At 40.0% G+C, this 22,065-nt stretch overlaps 1 protein-coding gene across 1 annotated transcript in view; it reads left to right on the top strand.

The window, feature by feature from the left end:
- The first annotated feature begins 1,925 nt into the window (after window positions 1–1,925).
- CSMD3 (CUB and Sushi multiple domains 3) overlaps window positions 1,926–22,065 on the top strand; it is a 791,530-nt gene continuing 771,390 nt past the window's right edge. The window contains 1 exon segment of the mRNA XM_032222292.1: window positions 1,926–2,121. Coding sequence (XP_032078183.1) covers window positions 1,926–2,121 — 196 coding nt within the window.

The raw sequence follows: 22,065 nt of genomic DNA, 5'->3' as shown, positions 1-22,065 counted from the left end.
CCCTCGTCCTTTTGCTCCCACGCTTCTTCCCTCATGAGGAAACGTGGCCCTTCACCGGCCTTCGGAACGATGAGGATGAAGATGAGAATAGAAGCCAAAAAGAGGCTTTATCTTTAGGCGGGCGCTGTCCCCGCCTACCCCCCCTCCCTTTTACAGATGTCAGAAAGAAGCCGGCACTCCTTTGGCGTGCGGTAGATGGCGCAAGAACTCTTTCCTTGCCCAACCTTAACCCTTTCGGGCCAGTCTAGCGCGCCTCTTTGCAGTTCCAGCTGGACATCTCGCTTCTTCTCCCGTCCCCCCAGCCTCTCCGCGCCTGAATCGCAAAAAGCTCGTCTCTCTCTCTCTTTTTCTCCACTTATCCCATCCCCGCTCCGGGCTTTGTCGTCTTCTTTTTTCCCTCCTTTCCTTTCGGGCAACTTGTAAAATGTAAGATCCAGGGTTGGGGTCTCTAGGTGAGGGAGGGGAAATAAAAATAATAAAAACCTAGGTGCAGTTGGGGGACTCGGAGAAGAAAGCCAGACGAGACCTTTGGTGAGGAAGAGAAAGACTCGGGAAGAGAAGGGCGTCTGTATTGCTTTGTGGGGTGACGCCAACATCGACGCCTGTTCCACCCAGCGTGCTAATCCCCTCTTCCCACCCTCACTGCTCCCCCTTTGGCCGCCGGCATTAGAATCAACCTTAACCGCGCCTTCCGCCGTTATCCAAGACCCTGCAAGTCCGAGGGCAACGCCTGGCGCCCTGAATGGGGGGTGAGGGTGGGAGGAGAAGGAAGAACCAGGTGCCCACCAGCGCGGGCGCTCTTGGGTCCGGCTTGCCCTCCGCGCTTGTATCCAGCGCGCTGAGCGAGTATTCCAGGCTCCAGCACAGCTGCGTCCTCTGTGTATCTCTCTCTCTCTCTTCTTACCGTCCGCCTGCGGACATGGAGACACGTCCGCTTCAACGGGTTCTCGGCTGTTTCTTGAAGGTGGCGGCGAATCCTATCCCGCGGGCATCCGATTTGGGGTATTAAGGGTTGTTTATTATTGTTATTATTTTATTTTAATTTTCCTACTGGAAGGTGAGCTTTTTTCCCAACCTTCTCCCCAAAATAAGAAGAACAATAATAATAATTCATCCCATCAGAAAGCCCACCACCACCAACAGGAAACACCTCCCCCCCCCCAACTCCAAGGTTTCCTAAACAGCGGTGAAAGAATAAGGGGAACGAAAAGAGAAGAGGCGGCGTTTGCTCAAGAGTCCCCAGCAAACGGGAGGGGAAAGAGAGAGAGAAAGAGAGAGAGAGAAACTTGTCAATTTCGAGCCGCGGTCTGGTCAATTTCGAAGCGTGTCCAGTCAATTCCGTGGCGCTCCGCTCCTGAGATTTGCTTTCCGTGGCTCGTTTCGTGAGTCTTAAAATTACACCATTTGGATTCGGTTCTTCTGGAAACAAGCCCTCCGCTCCCCCCCCCCATCCTTATTCCTCTCAAGAGAGAGAAGGGGGGAACGGGGAAGCTAGTGGCAAGGCGTACGAGGCAGCCCCGGGCTGGCTGGCGGCAGAGGTCGGCTTGCTTGAGCCGAGAGCCTCGCTGCCCCCGCCGGAGAGATGGTTGAGTCCTGCTCGTCAAGGTTGCTGTGGTATCCCAGAAACGCCGTTCATTCGGAGCTGTGACCACGCACCATCAACACACACACACACACACATACACACACGAGCACACACACACACACACATCCGCGCGAACTCCTCCACTGCGCCTTGGACCGAAGCGAGCAAGGAGGAGGAGGAAGAAGAGGAGGAAGAAGAAGGCGACGAAGGAGGGGTGGGGTGGGGGGGCAAACGGCGAAGGCAGAAGCAGGCAAGCCAGCAGTTCCTTCCTATTGGGGGTGACGGCGTGTGGAAGGGGAAAGCTCGTTCGCTCCGCTCGTTCGCTCGGAGGAGGAAAAAGATGCAAAGGATTTCCTACTACTGCAAAGAGACCACCTGGCCAAGGAAAGCCGACGCCGTCGCCGCAGATCTGGGGCAAAGGGGATGTGGGAAATGCGGCCGCCCGGACTTGTGCATCTTGGGCAAAATCATGGGGATTAAAAGTGGATTTACCTTGGGGAACCTCGTCTTTTTCTGGATGCTCTCCTCTGTGAAAGGTAAGGGCGCGGGGCAAAGGGATGTGACACCATCCTCCCCTCCTCAAGAAGCCGGAGGGGAGAGAAGGAGAGAGACGGGGGGGGGTAATAATTTTTAAAAAAGGATTGCAAGTGAACGCCGGGCGGATGGTAAGGGATGGTGGCGGAGAAGAGACTCGGGCTTTGCCCGAGGTGTGCGGACGCCGCGTTGTCCTTTCTCAAGGTTTCCCCTCGTTTATTCCGCGAACCTCGTTTTTATTCCGCGAATCCGGACTCGGGTGGCTTTGCCAAATCAGCGGTCACTGGGGGAAAGAGGACTGGAGGGGGAGCGAGGGAGGGAGATGGGATGGAGGTTTCTTTTCTTTTCTTCCCATAAAAGAAAGGAAGAGAGGAGGGGGGGGGCAAAGAGAATCCAGGCTCCCTCAATTGCGATAGGAAATGCAATTTGCTTGCCAAGGCTGGCGTTCAATGCAGTCACTGAAATTTGTGCCGAATAAATATTCTTTGCAGGACGCTCAACCGGAGACGTGAGTTGGGTGCCACTGAAACGAGTGGAGATTCCGACAAAATTAGCGCCGGAGGATTCATCCTCTTTCATTCCCCCCACACTTCTCCCCCACAGTCAACCCTGAGATTGCTATTTAGAAAGTGAGGCTAAAAGCAAGGCAAACTCTATCATCTATCTATCTATCTATCTATCTATCTATCTATCTATCTATCTATCTATCTATCTATCTATCTATCTACATGCACGCACACATACACACACAATATTTTTGTTTTAAGACACACAAGTAGACCTTGGTAGGGAAAACACGCAGATACATACTGACAGATGCTGTTCATTTTCCTTGAAGGAGTTTCTCCTTACTGTCGTTTTAATGCCAACTGGCTTCCCCTTTGCAAGTTAGGAAGGCTGGAGGAGTGAGACTCACAAACCTTTTCAAGATCCTGGGTTTGTTGGTTGGATATCAGAGTGTGTGGTATTGGGTTGACTCTTTTTTTCTTGTTGTTATTGTTGTTTAATGAAGCATCAGCCAGGGATGGCCACAATCCTGTAATTTTATCTCCCCCCCCCAATCTCTCAAGAAGGAGAGGTGGGCAGCAGGAGGCACTTGGGAAGATTTGGAGATCAGAACATTTTGGCCAAGCAGGGGAAGATGGCCTTTCATAAATATGACTGAATAGAGACATTGCTTCCTGAATCCTTTCCAGAAATACTGAATTTGGGAGATTTTAGGAAAGAGATTAACATGGCTGGAAAAGAGATGGTTCTCTTTTTAAGAAATCATGCTTACAGAATTTATACTAATTGAATCTACTCTATCTATCTATCTATCTAATCTATCTATCTATCTATATATCTATCTATCTATCTATCTATCTACCTACCTACCTACCTACCTCTATCAAATATCTATCTATCTATCTATTATCTATCTATCTATCTATCTATCTATCTATCTATCTATCTATCATCTAATCTATCTATCTATCTATCTACTACCTACCTACTACCTACCTACCTACTACCTACCTATCTTCTATCTATCTTTCTCAACCATGGCATCCAATCTCTCCTGTAAGCTTGGTGGCAAAAGGGATCACGAGGAACCTCCCAGGAGTTTGAAGAAATCCAGAGTTTGGGTTCCTTCTCTCCCACTGGATGCTTTGGCTGTTCTTTTGAAAGGGGCTGGCATTTTCTCTTCTCTCCTCCCTACCCAGCCGATCTGAACTGGGTCTTTTTTTTTTTTAATGAAAACACTTGATTGTCTTGCTTCGCAGCTGGTTCAGTCCCATTTGCATGGCGGGAGGGGTGAAGGAAAGGATGGAGCAGGATCATTCAGGGTTGGTTAGGGCCCTGATGCTGGGTGGGGGCAGTGGGGGGGGAGGAGGAGGAGGAGGAAGGGTTTACCTCATTTTTCCCCCACCCCCCCTCCAATCCTGGCTTAGAAAAGGACATGCCTGGAATTTAATGCACCTTCTAATTACTGAAAGCTGCTCCTGGTTTGTGGCATTGACACAATCTGCTCCTTCGCCACCCTTTTGCCTAATTTCTTCAGAAAAATGATTCAGCCAAGAGACTGAAACACCATTTGTTGAGAGTCAGAAAGACTCTGTTAGTGGAGTACATGGAGGGGGGTGGAAAGAGAGGAAAAGGGAAAAAAGGATGAGCGTGAGAGAAACAGATAGGTGTGTTGATCAGCTTAGGAGATAGCAATGCTCATAATAAACATCCACCATCCCGACCCCATCTGAAGACCTAGTGTGTGACTTGCTGGTTTGAATATGGCTACACTTTGTCCACGTGAGGTCTTTGAATAAAACACCACACTCACACACACAGCGCGTGCACACACCACACACACACAACAACACACACAAACACCTATATTGACTTCGGGGAAGAAGGGAGACACCAACAGAAGAGTCTGCATGGAATTTGCATGGAGGTGTTGTGCTACAATAATGAAAGAATCAGGCAATTTTTCCAAAATCTCTAAAACGTATAGATACCTTATCTGCATCTGCATCAGAGATGGGTTGTACAGCACTGTTGGACCGGGATTATTGCAATATCTTGAAAAGTGGAATGGAAAAAAGCCAACTGATACTGAACTGGTTCAATTGGGAGGGAGGGGGGAATAGGGATTTTTTTAAAATGCGTTTAAAATGCTTTATCTTGTTGGATCAGAAATGGTTTGTGTGTTTGAAAAGATGATCACAGGTCCAGTTCCACTTTAGGTTGCTTCAAACAAAATGAGCTTTTCCCCTCTCATAGTGGACTTAATTCACTTCCTATTTCTACTTGTAGTAATAAGTTGTAGAAATAAGGTAATGAGAAATTGTGATAGGATTTTTCAGTGCATACACTAGACTACAGCTAAGATAAGGAAGAGCCTTTTATGAGGTTGCGCCACTTCAAAGAAAATTTAGGAAGTGGATTAAATGAAATTTTATAAAATCAAGAAATAATGAAAGCTGAAGGAAATTGCTGCTACGAATCAAAGATGGCCCAGGGAGTTGGAATAATTACTTAGCACTTCCAGTGGGTAGGGGAACTAGAAGCAATGGGCTCAAGCCATAGGAAAAGAGCACAGTGCCATCACTACTAATAGTAGTAGAGGGAAAAATAGCACAATATGAAGTTTGTGCAAATGAGATGCCACCTAGTTCCTTGTGATTTCTTTCCTCATAAAGGGCTTGGTAACACAATATGATTTAGACTTGCTTTAAGAGTATATGATGGCTTCACAATGAATAATGGATTAAAAATGAATTAAATCTGGTGCCAGATTTAATGGATGAGAGAGTATGTAAAGGTGTGTCAAACCTCTCTTGACAAGCTGGACAGCACAACTGGCCTTCAAGGTTGAAGGAACTTCTAATAAGTAGATTGATTATAGAAAGCTAATTGAAACCATTGAGAAGAAGAAAAACTCCCGGATTGCTCTGTTTCAAATGCATGCCTATTTACATTGAAATTAAGGTTCCATTTTGTATAACTTTCTCCCTCCTATCCTACCTGAACTAGGTTTGAAGCCACTCTTTCAAGCAGAAAAGATGATTGTTTTTTCTGCCCCATTTTTTTTGGAAACAAGCTGGGTTTTAAACTATTTTATTCTGTTGCTAGGAGAGTTGGCTATGAGAGTAGGCCAAGAAACATTGTATAAGGAAATTAGAAAGAATGGCCTGAGGTTAAATTTCTGAAGATATTCCCACTTCCAGAAGATTGGCAATTCCAGCATGTGAGAGAAGGCCTTCTTCTTGGGTCACAAGTTAAAGAATGCTCTCCCAGTAAAGTCAAGTTAACTTTCACTCTCCCAGTATCTATCAATTCTAAAAAAAAAAAAAAAAAAATTACACTCACTTGCTTTGGAAGGATAGATACTGAAATGAAACTCAAATATTTTGGCAACCAAATGAGAAGAGAGACACATTGGAAAAAACCAATGTTGGGAAAGATGGAAGGCAAGATTGAAGGAGAAGGGGACAGCAGAGGAATAAATGTTTAGATAGAATCATTGATGGAATGGGCATGGGTTTGAGAAGCAGATTCTGGGAGATAGTGGAGAATAGTGGCATGCTGTGGTCAATGGAAACGTGAAGAGTCAGACGCGACTTGTAACTAAACAACAACTCCCAGTATTTAGGGAAGTGACAAATGCATCTCTCACCATCCCTTTATTGCTATTGATTTTAGATCTGAATTACAGTTTTATTTCACTATCAGGTTTTATATTTTGTGTAAGTCTCCTTGGAAGTCTACTAAGCAGAAAGGACTGCATATAAGTGTAATAAGTAATCATCGTTTCCAAGAAAACATATTAAATCTCCTAGGATATTTGAATAAAAATGTTTAAGCAATCTAACAAGGTTATTTTGTCTCGCTATCGATGTGTCTTATTTTCTGATACTATAAACTGATCTATATCTCAAACTGTTACTATATCTTGTATATGGAGAATCACTATTAAACCAATTTAACTAGATTTAATCAGTTTTTCTCAGAGTAGAAAGATTGAAAGAGGATATAATCGCAGCCTTTGAATATGAAGGGCTGTGTCAGATAAAATATTGCTAAAGAAGGCAGGACTGTAAAACAGTGGGTAGGAATCTTGAGAAGACTTGTCAGCCAAATATTAAAATTTATTTTATTTCTAATTACTTGAGCTATTACTAGAATACACTGCTGCATGGGCTCTTCTTGCTTCAATGAATTTAAACAGACATAAAGTTGCCATTTTTAAGGATTGCTATAGTAGAAGATTCCTTTTCTGAGAATCATATCCAAGACATCTTCTAGCTCCAAAATTTTAAAATTAATTGTGGAGTTTTTGCCTCCAGTTTCTTCCTGAACAAATGCCAACATTCTCATTCAATTGGTAATCTAAATATGTTTGTTTCCACATTTGAATCCTAACTGATTGAAATTTCAGTCCAACCCTAATGTTTGCCATATATATATACAGTCAGAGATGAGCTTCGGGTTTCCAGGGGAAATTTGTATTCTAAAATAATACAAGTAAAAGAAATACCAGATTTAGAGAATTAAATATGGTAAGTAAGAATCAATGCTAAAAGATTTGTGTTGATAAAGCAGGACTACTCTATAAAATAGGTAAGCAAGTTATTGAAGTTGAGTTCACTGGAACCCCTATCATTATGGTAAAGGACTTTAAAATTTTAGAAATCTACCTGCTTCTGGAAAATATTGTTAGAATGAAGATCTGTAAGTACTGTGTTTTCTCTAAAATAAGACAGGGTCTTATTTTCTTTTGAACCCCCCCCCCAAAAAAAGTGCTTGCCTTATTTTTGGGAAGGTCTTATTATTTTTGAGGTGCAGGATGTGGCAAGTGTGGTCACCTCATGGCTGCTGCTGTGTTGCAATATTTTTGAGGAGGGCTTATTTTCAGGGGAGGGCTTATTCTAGCACATGCGCTCAAAAGCCCAATTGGGCTTATTATCCAGAGATCTTATTTTCAGGGAAACAGGGTAGCTATTGTTTTGTACCTTTCTAGTCCCCTTGGGTTTGAAAATGAGAATTAATTAACACTACTTTTATTATGGAAGAATGTCTTGCATTGAACAGCCATCACAGTCATTGGGAGATGCTGCAGCTAGTAAGAAAAATGGAGTGAGGCCCTTCCTGATTCTTTTCAATGACTTAGAAATCATTGTTAAAAACAGGATGAAGGATAGACAAAGACAAAGAAAAGCTAAATGAAAACAGAGAGGAAAGGGCAGAAAAGGGAGAACGACAGGTAGATGTGAGGTGAATGAAATTGGAATGCAAGAACATGGAGGGTCATAGAGGTTTCGACAACTTTACGAGAATGTTCCCAAGAAATATGGGCAATAGATAATCAAGCTAGTGCCTTGTTGAAATAGTTGATTGATAACCTAAGGTCAATACATGAAAAACATAAAGAGGGAGGATAAGGATTTTGCACGTAACAAGCCCACTGGCATATTGGTGTTACGGCTACCACAGTCGGGTTTTTTCAAATTTAAGATGTGTGGACTTCAACTCTCAGAATGTCCAGCCTACATGCTGATTGGAGGGGAAAACGTGCTGATTCTGGAATTGAATTCCACCACTCTTAAGGTTGTTAAGGTTGAAAACATGGCTCTAGGGGGCTGAGATGGCATTTTATCATGAGGTTTTTGTTTGATTGGTATTTGTGATTTGAGATTGCTGGCAGTTAACCTTGTAGTTTGTATGAATTATGCAGTGTTGTGGAAGACTTAGGTGAAAAGAAAAGTCTGTTTAATTTTACCTGACATCTACTGATGAATAAGTTCTGTTTTCTGAAGGGAACTTTCAGGTTCCTTTATATGGAAACACACAAGTTAGTTGGGCCAATATTTTATCATGTATTAATCTGCAAAATTGTATCAATTGAATATATTGTTAGATGGTGGACATATCCCACCCCCCCAAGAAAATTGTCTTCCTGAATAGAAAGATATTTGTACAACTCAGAGGAGGCCACACAAATATGATTTGTAAACAAAACCGATCTCTACTTTTTTTCTAAATTAGAAATAGTAGTTCCAGGCAAGTAATATTAGTCATCTAAAATATGTTCAGCCCTTTAGCACAGAACTGGTTTTCAGGGTTCTTTGTAAAAGATAAGTAAGTATAAGATATATTCACTCGTTTCCCAACTTGGTTTTGAAAATCAGAAGTAGGGAAGAAGATTATAAATTTTATAATAAATCTTATTCCCTTCAGTCTACTCCTAAATATGTGGAATAATTTATATGATTGCTGATGTTGCCTGGAAGCTAAAGATTTCATTTTTTTTTTTCTAATAGCCATAGCAGTTAGACTTATATACCGCTTCATAGGGCTTTCAGCCCTCTCTAAGTGGTTTACAGAGTCAGCATATCGCCCCCACATTTTGCGTCTTCATTTCACCCACCTTGGAAGGATGGAAGGCTGAGGTAAACCCTGAGCCGGCGAGATTTGAACCGCTGAACTGCAGATAACAGTCAGCTGAAGTGGCTGCAGTACAGCACTCTAACCACTGCGCCACCTTGCCATCACTATTAACCAAATTGTATGATATTTAAGGTAATTTTGACTATAGATTATCTCAGTCTTAACCTTCATCCATTAACTTTATGACATATGGTTTGGAGCAAGGGTGTCAAACTTGATTTCATTCAGGGCCGCATCAGGGTGGTGTTTGACCTTGGGTTGGGGGAGCATAGCCAGTTCGACTTCACTCGTGTCAGAGTGCCTGTGGTAGCCCAAATGCTCTGCCAGTGAAAACTGGCTCCTGAACTCAATTTTTCACTGCCACGGCCTCCTGCAACCCTCTGCCCTTGAGAATGGAGCTCCGGAAGGCCACATGCATCTGTTTTCATTGACGGAAACACCGCGGGCTGTTCTTTTGCTGTTCCAGGACAGTCTTGCAGGCCAGATCTAAGTACTCTATGGGCTGGAACACCCCTGGTTTGCAGCTATACCAAATCATACTTAGAACATGATTTTTTTAACTACTAAAATTCAACATTCTTGTGACAAAATCTGTATTTGCAATTGGCCTTATTGGATAGCCCGAGAATCTAAGGCTTAACACATTTCACAAGATGACACTTGAAGAATTTATCTATGCGTGCATGGGAGGAGAAATTTCAATCTTCAGAAATATAGACATCTGCGTATGCATATTTGTGGATCTCTTTATTGTCTTCGAGACTGCACTGCTTCAACAATTTCAGCAGCACAACAGTGAGAAGAACCGTTACCCCAAAATGTCAATCAATGGGGTGTTTGGAGGATTAAAAGAATATTAGACATGTCAGAACTGGTAAGGAAGAGAAGAGGGCAAGATAAGTGAATGGCAACATAAGAAGAAAAATAAAAATCATCTTTCAGAAACGATACTCTTCCCTGCCAAAGAATAAAAGAATTTCTTTCAAGAGAAGAGCTGTGCAGTTGCTCTTAACTAACTCAGTCTTCCAAAGCATTTCTACTCCAAGGAAAACAAGATATGCTTTTCAAATTATTATGAATGCCATTGCATAATCTGGCATTCATGTGCTTTACAACTTTTGGATAGAAACAATATAAATTACACTCAGATTTTGTTTTGTTGTTCCCACTGTTTTTCCTTTATTTTTATACAGTTGATACCTAATAAATATTAGACATCATAATGGATGTAATGAAGATTACGAGAAAATGTCAAGAATCTGTATTTTAAACCATTATCATTCCCTCTTTTAGATTTCTGGGAAAGGAAAGTATAATAAAAGTAAAATTAGCCAACACACATCAGCAACAGCATTATTTTTTGCCTAATGGCATCCTTTAAAAATTGATTATTTCTTGCACTATATCAATTCAGCTTAAGTGTATGGCTGTGGTAATCTATCTGATTGGCCCATATTACAGCTATGCTCCCTTTTGACACAATAATCTCTTAAAACTCAGGAAACACAATTATGTGGGTGTTTTGTCCCTCATCTAGGCTAGAGGACAAAAGGATTGCTTCACAGAGCCCATAAATGGGCCCATTTAAAAAAAGGAGCTAATAAAAATAATATTTTCAAATACCAAAACAAATTATAATGATGGTGGTTTCTAATTGATAAAAAAAGCAACCGGAATGATTTTCAGCATAGACAAAACCATATTCAAATATGGAATTTGGGTCCCAATTTATGTTTATACTTGTCAGGTCCAACCCCCAGAAATGACTCAATGAGCTCTACCTGATCTTTATTAACTCACCGCAATAGACAGAATCTTGCAGGCTAAAGCTGTAATCTTCTAACCTAACAGATATATACCTGGAAGTCTTAGGGTGTAATGTAGGGTATGTAGGAATTCTAGGCTGCTCTCTCTTTTAACTCTGTCTCCAGGTTGTGCCATTCTATAGGTGGTGTCATGATTAGACTATGCAAGTTCAAATCCATTTTTAGCTAATAAATAAATATTGTCAGCCGGCCTGGGATCCCAGGTTGATATGGAGTCCATTAATGATATGTCATCAAGGAATCGGTGTATATTGAATCATCCAGGTCATGGTGTCCCAAAGGTGCTTTTTTCAGAGGCAACTTTTCTTGTTTTCTTTGAAGATGTTTCACTTCTCATCCAAGAAGCTTTTTCAGCTCTGATTGGATGGTGGTGACGGAAGGATCTATATTCCTTGCAGACAGCTGATCATTTGCATTTTTAGAGGCTCTTTGAGGCTACTTGGAAGTTTTTCTGTGTCCTGAGGGTAACTGAGTGGTGCCTGAGGGTCACCTTAGTCAGTCATTAATCTACAAGTTCTTAACATATGATGGTATCTATGGAAGATTCCTTCCACATCTTTTGAAAACTATATTTAATTATGTTTATCTGCACCTTCATCTACTGTATTAAGCTGATTATCCAAATTTGCATATTAACTATCAATCAGGCAAGCATGATTTTGTCTAGGTTATGGTGGGAACCTAACTTTCACATTCATGGACCAGGTCAGAGTAAGATAAAATTATTGACCAAGGCACTAATTCTTTTAAAATACATTAACTGTTTAGCTGGCAATGACACTAGAAACTAGGGGTGGAGTGGGAAAAGGCTGCAGAAAAGTCAGCTTTTTCTTTTGGTTTGAATTTTGGAGAGTTTCTGGAGGTTCTAAAATGGAGTAATTGACTACTTGTGGTCTAGGAGGTTGCACTGGGAACTTGCTTGTTATTTTTACAGAAGACACATAGTCCTTCTTTAAAATGCTATCAATCAGGTTTATCATGAGAAAACCTTTCCTGCCAGGAAATTCTTTGCCTTATCTCATTTCCTGTTCATTTCTGAATCTTCTGTCCATGAAAACTGTACACTTACAAGCAGTATATAGCATTAAATGGCACATGATAGACATACGCTACTTTGTTTAGTTGGTTTTTTAATGAATATCTTAGTGCCAAGTGTTCAATGACATTGAGAATTGCAAGGATCTAGTCTTCAGGCTGTTTCTTGATGCAACTGATCCTTTCAGCCAATCCTGCCCTCTGACTAATCCAACCATGATTAAGTTAATGTGAAAAAGAATAAATCAAATCAATTTGGTCCCAGAACTGAGGAAGCAAATTGCTCATTTGGTTATATGACCTGTAGCAATCTATACTGAAGATGCTGAATCTGCAGGACATGACTTGAATATGTATATAATCTGCATTCATTAGTGGGAAACAGAACCAAATAACTATTCTAAGCATGTTGCTCTGTAAAATAGCAACAGTTAAGGGAGTGTTGAATTTTGATCATGCTTTGAGTGAAGATCCTTCAATTTGTATCATTGAGGGCTACTAGAATCATTGTACTTTTCATGACAAACTGCTTCATTTCTCTAATTACCTAATAGGTCAAAAGGACTTATGCAGATGGATCTTCTGGAATTTTAAATCAACTGCTAGAAACACAAGAAGTTTATTTGTATATGTGCGACTCATGTATACAATCCCCCCAGAACAACTAAAAGTATCAAAGAAACGAACTGGAATGATGTGAAGCATCTCAAATGGCAACCAGTGTCATCTAGACAAATTCTGTCATTAATACTTTAACCTGGATTAAAGTATTAAGCAGAAATTGTATTCAATGCCTTAAGCAGTTCAATTGTATGATTCTATGATTTAATGTAGTTAAAGACTAAGCTAAATTGATTCAGATGTTCTTGATCTGGATAGGGCTAATCATTTAAGAACCATGGAACAGCAGCTGCTTAATCTCTTGAAGCTGGGTTTTTGGGTGGACATTTCAGAAGTATTTCTTTAACTCTTGAAAATAACTCATGAATGATGTAATTTCTTGTTAAACATGACAATCGACCCAAGAAGTGGGCTCTCAATCAAATCACTAAGGCATTTTAAAATGTCCATATTGCTAAGTGAATATTTAATTTCAGGATTCCAAGTAATACCCCCAACGAATATAGACTCTGAGGCTCAAAGTTCCATTTTATTAGATATATGTCATATTGGCATATCTGGGAAAACCCAATCTGAAAGTTTCCAGGTTTTTCCCACCCAACTGAAAGTTCAAGGACCCTGCCCAGCATCCACATGTCCATCACATGGTCCAATCAAGCACTGTCCCAACTGGAAATGCCTCCCAGTCACACCACTCCAGGTGCAGGGCAAGATGTCCTTGACTCTCTGAGAAAGGAATGTTATTTGGACTATATATCTCTCATACTCATTGTAATGTCCCCCTCCCATTTTCCCACAGACTAAATGTGACAGGCCTGAAGGCCCAATGTAAAAGATGGGTTCCAGGCCTGACATTTAAAACTTTTCTTTCAGGAAAATATAGCACTGTGTAAAATATTTCTTTAAGCATTGCTGCTTGGAAAAACACCCTTTTTAGTCATTCCAAGATGGAATCTCTATTTTTGAAATAATGAAAATGATACCAAAGTGATAGGTGGGAGTAATCCCATTAGCTTTAATTAAATATGGCACACAGCTGTATGCAGTGAACACAGCCATAACTGGCATGTAGAAAAGAGTATGCATTCATATATTATGCACTAAGCATGTGATGGCAGTCCTTTCAAATTCAATGCAATGACAACTGAATAATTAAACCTTTGTTTAATGTATACAGGGCTACAGAGAGATTGCACTTTTGAACATTTCTTAGCAAAACATTAGTGAATTGTTGCCAACTTTCAACCTGTTTTCAATGTTTTTGATTAAAATGTTGGGCATGCAATGAAATGTTCTATAGCAAGGAAGTGGTGTGAAGCTCCTTTAAGGCTTGTAGGTAAAATGTTTTCCAGCTTAATTACATTAGTGGGTTATATTTCTTTTTCATACCAGATGAAAATAAGAATCATTTAGTAATACTGAGGGGATAAGGCTAAAGAAGAAGGAGAGTAGGGTTGAATGAAGACTTAGATGTTAGGATTATTTTAATCACCATAACTCTTAATAATCAAAATCTTTAAACTGCTTACGGACAATATGAACCAGTGTGAAAAGTATGAGATTAAACCAAACTTGCTCATTCATGCGATTCACTAGCTGAATGTTGTAAATAGCCATTTCTTCATACAAGTTCACCTGACAAGGTTTGTGCCTGTTTTCTAACTTGAAAACAGGCACAAACCTTAAGTTAAGTTAGAGAGATCCACACTTGATTAATAGGAATAATGGATCTACTTACTGGCCATCAAAAATGGTAAATGTGTATAAAACATGGATGGGTGGAAAATATTTGCAGAATAATGAATATTGCAAGGGAGAATGCCATCTAAGTAATTTTTACACACCAGAAAATTCTGGGCTCATTCTCTGTTCTTGTGAGAGATTAACTCGTGTTGATAGATCTTGCTCAGTGGTCTGAGAATAAGCCTTTTCATACTCAGCAGAAGCAAGCTTTGTAATAAGGAGTTTTTCCCTTCCTTTTTCCTTCCCTTTCCCTTTCCCTTTTCCTTTTCCTTTCCTTTCCTCTCCTTCCCACATTGTACAGATCTTAAATGCAAGCTACTTTGTCAGCCATCTTTGCACACTGATGAAAGTTGAAAGCATTGAGGTGAATTCTGCAACAAAGAGTGGGGCTGTATGTGTTAAATTGGCAGAATGTTCATTACATAGCTAAGTATCTGGACCGTCTTTCTATTGGCTGAAGAACATATATGTACAATTTTTCTCGAGTTATGCTGCAAATTTTGAAAATTAATTTAAATGGGAATGATTATGTGTGTTTCCCCAAACTTATGCCGTTTTTACAACAAATAATATTAAATCTGTTAGTCAATAAATATAAATAAATCTGTCTTCCAGATTTATTATAGCAAGGCTCTAGTAAGTCATAGTACTTTGATTCAATGCTATTTAAAGTGTAGTGAATAGTGCCTAGAATTCTTTTTTTTTAAGGAGAGGGTCATTTGAGGAGAAGGAGACTACAGATACTCACTGGGTACAGTGATAAACAGTATAAACATTCCTCTGGCTACATTTGTTATCCCATTATCTGTTTACCAATTTTATCCTTTGTTATTTAGTTATGGAATAGTGAAATTTGTCCCTGGGATTCTCCTTTAGCTACCCCATGCCTCATAGGAAATTTCAGTTGGATTGGCTTTATAAAAAATGAGGACCAGTTCTTCCCATTTTTCTGTTTCCACAGAGAAATAGGGAATAATTGGGATGGTGTATGGACTTATCAACAAGTCCAGCTGACACTATAATGTAATAGAAGAGAGACAAGAGTTGGCTGTGAGTATTTCTATGGTAGGTTTCCATACTTAACATACAATTTGTTTTATCACAGATCATCTTGTGTGGACCCACACAACAGAAATAAAATTTTGACCTATTAAAATTTATAATAATTGAATCTATCTATCTATCTATCTATCTATCTATCTATCTATCTATCTATCTATCTATCTATCTACCCACCCACCCACCCACCCATCTATCTATCTATCTATCTATCTATCTATCTATCATCTATCTATCTATCTATCTCTATCTATCTATCTATCTATCTATCTATCTATCTATCTATCTATCTATCTATCTATCCATCCATCCATCCATCCATCCATCCATCCATCATCTATCATCTATCATCTATCATCTATCATATATCATCTATCATCTATCATCTATCATCTATCATCTATCATCTATCATCTATCATCTATCATCTATCACTGTGATGGTGAACCTATGGCACTTGTGCCAGAAGTGCCATGCAGAGGCCTCTCTGTGGGCATGCACGCTGTTGCCAGCTGCTCTTCTGGTTTCCAGCACACATGTCAGCTGATCAGTAGTGGGTTCTGGATCCTGCTGCAACTGGTACGGTGCAACGGGGCCTGACGTCCATCACATGAACATGTGCAGTGCATGCACAGACACGTGCAGCGTACTTACCGCCCGCAATGCTCCGCAATGCCTCAATGATGCTCCAGCTGCTCAGCGCAGCATCATGCAGGCGCTGTATGCTCTGGGCATGGAAGCAGGTAATACAGGTAAGGAGCGCAGGTGGGCAGGTGGGACCTCTGGAGCACCATACCGGTACATATCTGGTGCTCCCAGAAGGCACAGTACACCCGTACCATCCATCCATCCATCCATCTGATAGGGATAAATTATCAGTTCATCTAAACAAAAGCAAAAGCAGAGGAAAGCTTTTTAGACAATCCAGGAACATTCTTTTGTTTTTTTAAATTCAGTTGAACTGTATCTCAGTAAAAAGGATGAAAATACAGAGGAATGAGATCAGGGTGTTGTTTTTTTCTTTTTTTTGGTTAATCCCTTCCAGATTGTTGTACCTTGATGAAGAATTTGGTGGCTGAATCACATAAAAGGAAAGAATCTTTGAAATTTCAGTTTTCTGGCTGGTTTGTAAATTAAAAGCAGCTGACAAATTTAAATTTTGTGTAAACAAATTTGCATCTTGGCTGCTAATCTGTGTGCCAGCTTTCCGTCTGACATTTTTCTGAAATGATAGAAATGCTAACAACTCCCCACTCTCCCTCCCCCCTCCTAAGTGGATTTTGTAATGGAAATGCTGGTGGATCTATAATTACTTGCTTGTGATTCTGCTGAATGATTCTCTATTATGAGGGAATTCAACATATAAACCTTAACGAGGGAAAATGTATCTGAGTAACACGCAGAGACATTGTTTAGCATTGTGATGTCTATAGCAGGGGTGTTAAACAACGCAAGGACCATGGGGTGCTTAAATCCAGCCCACGGGGCACCCTGGAAATTACAAAGGATCGGCCCACGGTGCCTCTGACAGCCAAAATGGGGTGTGGAGGTGCATGCTGCCCCCGGCATCCCATATGGCTGGAAAAGTATGCAGGAGGCCAGTCAGACTGAAAATGAGCATTCCCCACACTCTGTTTTGGCCAGCAAGGTGCTGCAGGAGGCATCTGTCGCATCTCCATTCCCCACACCCTCCTGGCCAGCCTGTGGAGGAGAACTACAGTGCTGATCCAGCCTGCAAAAAACAAAACCCAATGTTACACCACTGGTCTAAAGATTACATTTGGACAGGATGGTTAGAGTTTATAGAATATATCAGTATATGCCACCCAAATATAAGAACGTTTTAAAGTGCCCTTGTAAGTAAACATTTACCGAGTGGTGACAGGCAGAAGACTTGGTCAGGAACCTATGGCCCAATATGTTTCTATATCTCCAAGGCAGGATAGTTACCATGATGACCTAATGGGAAGGAATAAATAATAATACGGACATATGGATGGGTTTATGTAAAATATTATGGTGTAATTTGTCTGCCTTTTTAAATTTTGTCTTTATTTGTTTTGTTTTTTTTTTATTTTTGTTTTGTTTTTTTTTCTGGCCCATGGTATATAGTCCTGTTTTTTTGCTCAGTGCCACTCAGTAAAGTGTCAAAGCTTTTTAAATATATACTGTGTTATTGCTTGTATGCATGAAAATGAAATTATGTTGTATCTTAAAAGTGATTTGGCTGCTTTAGGTGACCCTGGTTTTGCCACAGTGATAGATGACAGATAGATAGATAGATAGATAGATAGATAGATAGATAGATAGATAGATAGATAGATAGATAGATGGTGATGGATGGATGGATGGATGGATGGATGGATGGATGGATATGGATAGATAGATGATAGATGGAGGAAGGAAGGAAGGAAGGAAGGAAGGAAGGAAGGAAGGAAAGAAAGAAAGAAAGAAAGAAAGAAACTTTAACTTTTGTAATATGTGTTTTTTTAATGTTGTACGCCGCCCTGAGTCCTTGGGAGAAGGGCGGCATATAAATCTAATTAACCAAACAAAGAAAGAAAGAAAGAAAAGAAAGAAAAAAGAAAGAAAGAAGAAAAGAAAGAAAGAAAGAAAGAAGCAGCAGCATAATTGCATATATTACACTATTTATTGTACAGCTTGATCTGAAATTAGCCGAATTAATACTTTGCCTGGAATCCAAGAGGTAAATGAATAATATGTTGACTCTAAAATAGGCATTCAGTTCATCATAGCAATACTATAGGGAACTTCATTTTCACCCTCTAGTATTCCATCTTATTGGCTGCTACTGTATTAATAGAAAAAAATATGCAAAAATGTACAATTTTATAATGTCAAGTCATTGGGAAATTCTATCTGGTTGACACTGTTTTAGTAGTAATCAGCAGAATAATATGACATTAATAACCCTTCTTCAATGTGGTGCCATTCAAATGTATTAAAATTATATACAGATTTGGGAAGATAATGAGGGGTGCAGTGGCCTAGAAGTGGAGCTCTCACCACACAATCAGGAGGCTGTGAGTTCGAATCTAGGTAGAGGCAGATATTTCTCTCTCTGGGCAAATAACAGTAAATATCAGCTATGAACTCTGCATTGGTGACAGGAAGGGCATCCGGCCAGTAAGCACTCAGCTCCATTCAGTTACTCCAACTTACCCCACAAGGGATTACAGGGATACATACATACATGCATGCATGCATACAACATACATACATACATACATACATACATACGTGTGTGTGCGTCTATGTGTTTTAAAGGAAATTTACAGAAATAAATAGTTCTCTATTTTAATTACCAAATTCAGTTACCAAAAATCTCAGAAACATAGAATGCTAAGAAACATAAAATTGTCCCAAAGCACAAGAAACATTAGGAAATTTATGGAAGCAACTGTTGCCACGTCCTTTGTCCTTCAGCAGTCCTGTTGAATCAAATCTCCCCAAAAGCCTTCTTAAAAGCTTACAAGTGCTGCAGAGGGGAAAAAAGGGACAAGAAGCTTTTCTTATGGGCACATCTGTGTCTTAATTTATATTTTGGATATAACTGCAAAAAGAAAAGAGAAGCTCCCTACAGGCTTTCTGTAACCGAAGTGAAGGAAGAATACAAAGTAACAGCACTATCTCTTATAATGCCAATTTCACCGATTGCAGTTTTTGAAGATTCCCCCCCCTCCCCGGCAAGAAGAAATTCTTTCGGTGTTGCCAAAGATCAGAATGATTATCTCCATCTTGGGTGTTCCCATAAATAGTGATAGATGTTTAAAATAATCACATGCATCTGTAAAAAAAAAGGCTTTGCATCAGAGTTTGTTACAAAAATCAAATCCAGAATCAAACACACAGATAAAAGATTCAACTGGATTTCTTAATTTCTTCATATACATAACAACACATGAATAAATGTACAATACCAACAGCAGATTCTTCCAACGTGGTAGAGAGGAGAGATTGGTTTTCAGTTTTAATTCAGAGAGCAGAGGAATTAGTTTCATTTCCAGCACAGAGCTTAATAAAGACAAAGACAGGGCAGTTAAGCCTAAGCCACGCCCAGGCACCTAGCTGTCTCCAGCAAATACTGTTTCAGTTTCTAAACAGCCTTCATTGGCTGACTTCGTTGCTATGCTTATCCATTGGCTGACCTTGTTACCATGTCTCTGCCAGTCATGAATATTCTGACACTTTTGGAGCTAGGTGATTCCTTTAGCTAATCCAACCATGCAGTTTTCATGTTATGTCTTTGTATTTGTATTTTGCATTCAGAAGTGTTCACAGGTAGCAGAATAAGGAAAGTGTGTGTGTCATTCTGTACCTGCCAAAAAAAGGGGCTTGTATATCACCATGGATTCCTTACTAAGCGTGTTTTACAAACATGATACAGTAACTCAAAGGGCATCTGAATATTAATAAAGAAGCAGTTGTATTTCTATTTAGTGTCCATATTACCCAAAATTAACTTGAAAATGGACTGCTCCCCAGTTTTATCCTTCCTTCCTTCCTTCCTTCCTTCCTTCCTTCCTTCCTTCCTTCTTCCTTCCTTCCTTCCTTCCTTCTCTCCATTCAGTTCATATAGGTAAAGGTAAAAGGTATGTGCTAGTCATTCCCGACTCTAGAGGGCAGTGCTCATCTCTGTTTCAAAACCTAAGAGCCAAAGACGCCTCTTGTGGTCATGTGGTCCAGCATGACTAAATGCCAAAAGCATACATAGGCATAGTGGTCCCTATTTTTCTACTTGCATTTTTACAGCTTTCCAACTGCTAGATTGGTAGAAGCTGAGACAAGTACGGGAACTCACTCCATTACACAGCACTAGATTCGAACCTCTGAACTGCTGACCTTTCTAATCGACAAGCTCCGTCTTAGTCACTGCCACCGCCTCCCTCCCACAATACATATAGATATATAATTTGTTTATAAATTAATTTAGGATGTGGAAAAGTGCCTGAGTGATCCAAGGTTACTGATTTTCCATAGCCCTGGTTGGATATTGTAACTGTTAGACTGTTAAATGAAGTCATTAACCCTAGGGACAAAATGCATGAAAACAGCGATCACAGAAATATATTTGAATATGTGGATAACAGGACGGCAGAACGGGATTCACAGATGTAAAATGAGATGTTTGACAAAAACAAGATTGATAGAAATAGGCATCTGTATTCAAAAATTGTGGAGGAAATTGCTTTTGGAGTTAAGCCAGACCAATGTCTTTCTTAAAGCATATTTATTTATGCAGGTATTTAATGATGTTGTTTTAGTTTGTGTTTTCTATCTTAGGGTTTTAATGCTACCTTATGGATGTTTTTAATATATTTCTATAAATCACCGAGAACCATTAAAAGGTAGATGACATTTTCTAAATAATAAATGAAAGTAAATCAAATAGCTATTCCATTTTTTCAAGTACGGAAGCTCTTGCCTCTTAGTTCTTTAATTTCACAGGAGATCATGTCAACTCTGTTTGGTTACAAGTGATCCCATGACAGTTCTCATAAGATTAGAGTTAAGAGATGGAGTTGCAAAGAGAGGGAAAGAGTAAGATTGGATTTTGAACTTCAGTAGAATACTGAAATAACATATTTCCCACCTTTTATTTTAAAGCATATTTATTTTGCTCTATTGCATGGAGCTTGCAGAACTGTTGAATTGATACAGAACAGACTTGGAAGGGATCTTGGAGGTCTTCTAGTCCAACTCTCTGGTCGAGCAGGAGACCTTATACCGTTTCAGAAAAATTGTTGTTCAATCTGTTTTTGAAAGCCTCCTGTGATGGAGCACCCATAACTTTTGAAGGCAAGATATTCCATTCATTAATTGCTGTCATTGTTAGGAAATTTCTCCTTTGTTCTAGGTTTCTCCTCTCCTTAGTTTCCATCAGAGGTGGTATTCAGCAGGTTCTGACCACTTCTGAAGAATCAGTAGTGGAAATTTTGAGAAATTTGGAGAACTGATAAATACCACCTCGGACTGATCCCGCCCCATCTATTCTCTGCCTCCCAAGTCCCAGATGATTGGGAGGGAATGGGGATTTTGCAGTAACCTTCCCCCAGGAGTGGAGAGGGAATGGAGATTTTGTGGTATCCTTCCCCTGCTACGTCCACCAAGACATGCCCACCAAGCTATGCCACGCCCACCAAAACTGGTAGTAAAAAATATTGAATCCCACCACTGTGGCACACCCACAACTTCTGAAGGCAAGATATTCCATTCGTTAATTGCTCTAACCATTAGGAAATTTTTCCTTAGTTCTAGGTTGCTTCTCTCCTTAGTTAGTTTCCATCCATTGTTTCTTGTCTTGCCTTTTGGTGCTTTGGAAAATAGTTTTACATCCTCGTCTTTGTAAGAGCCCCTAAAATATTGGATCAGTGCTATCATGTCACCCTGTTCTTCTTTTCATTAGGCTAGACACACCCAATTCCTATAATCATATTTCATATGTTTTAGCCTACAGCCCCTGGATGTTCTTGTTGCTTTTCTCTGCAAAATGTGTTTAAAATCAAACATACTCATGAAAGAGATCTGGATTTCTTTTATGCCTATTTTTTGATCTTGAACACATTATTATTGCATGGACGAAAACTTGTTACTTCTAAATAGGAAAAATCCTCAGGGAACCTGTTGCACTATTAGTTATGCTTCATTCAATGGTAGTAAATTGGAAGGGAGGATTTTGGAAAGGAGCCGTGAAAAATTATGGTTTTCAGA

The sequence above is a fragment of the Thamnophis elegans genome, chromosome 8 (genome assembly GCF_009769535.1).
Source record: "Thamnophis elegans isolate rThaEle1 chromosome 8, rThaEle1.pri, whole genome shotgun sequence".
Classification (NCBI taxonomy): Eukaryota; Metazoa; Chordata; class Lepidosauria; order Squamata; family Colubridae; genus Thamnophis; species Thamnophis elegans.
Note: the sequence above shows the minus strand (reverse complement) of the source record. Positions and strands in the feature narration are given on the sequence as shown.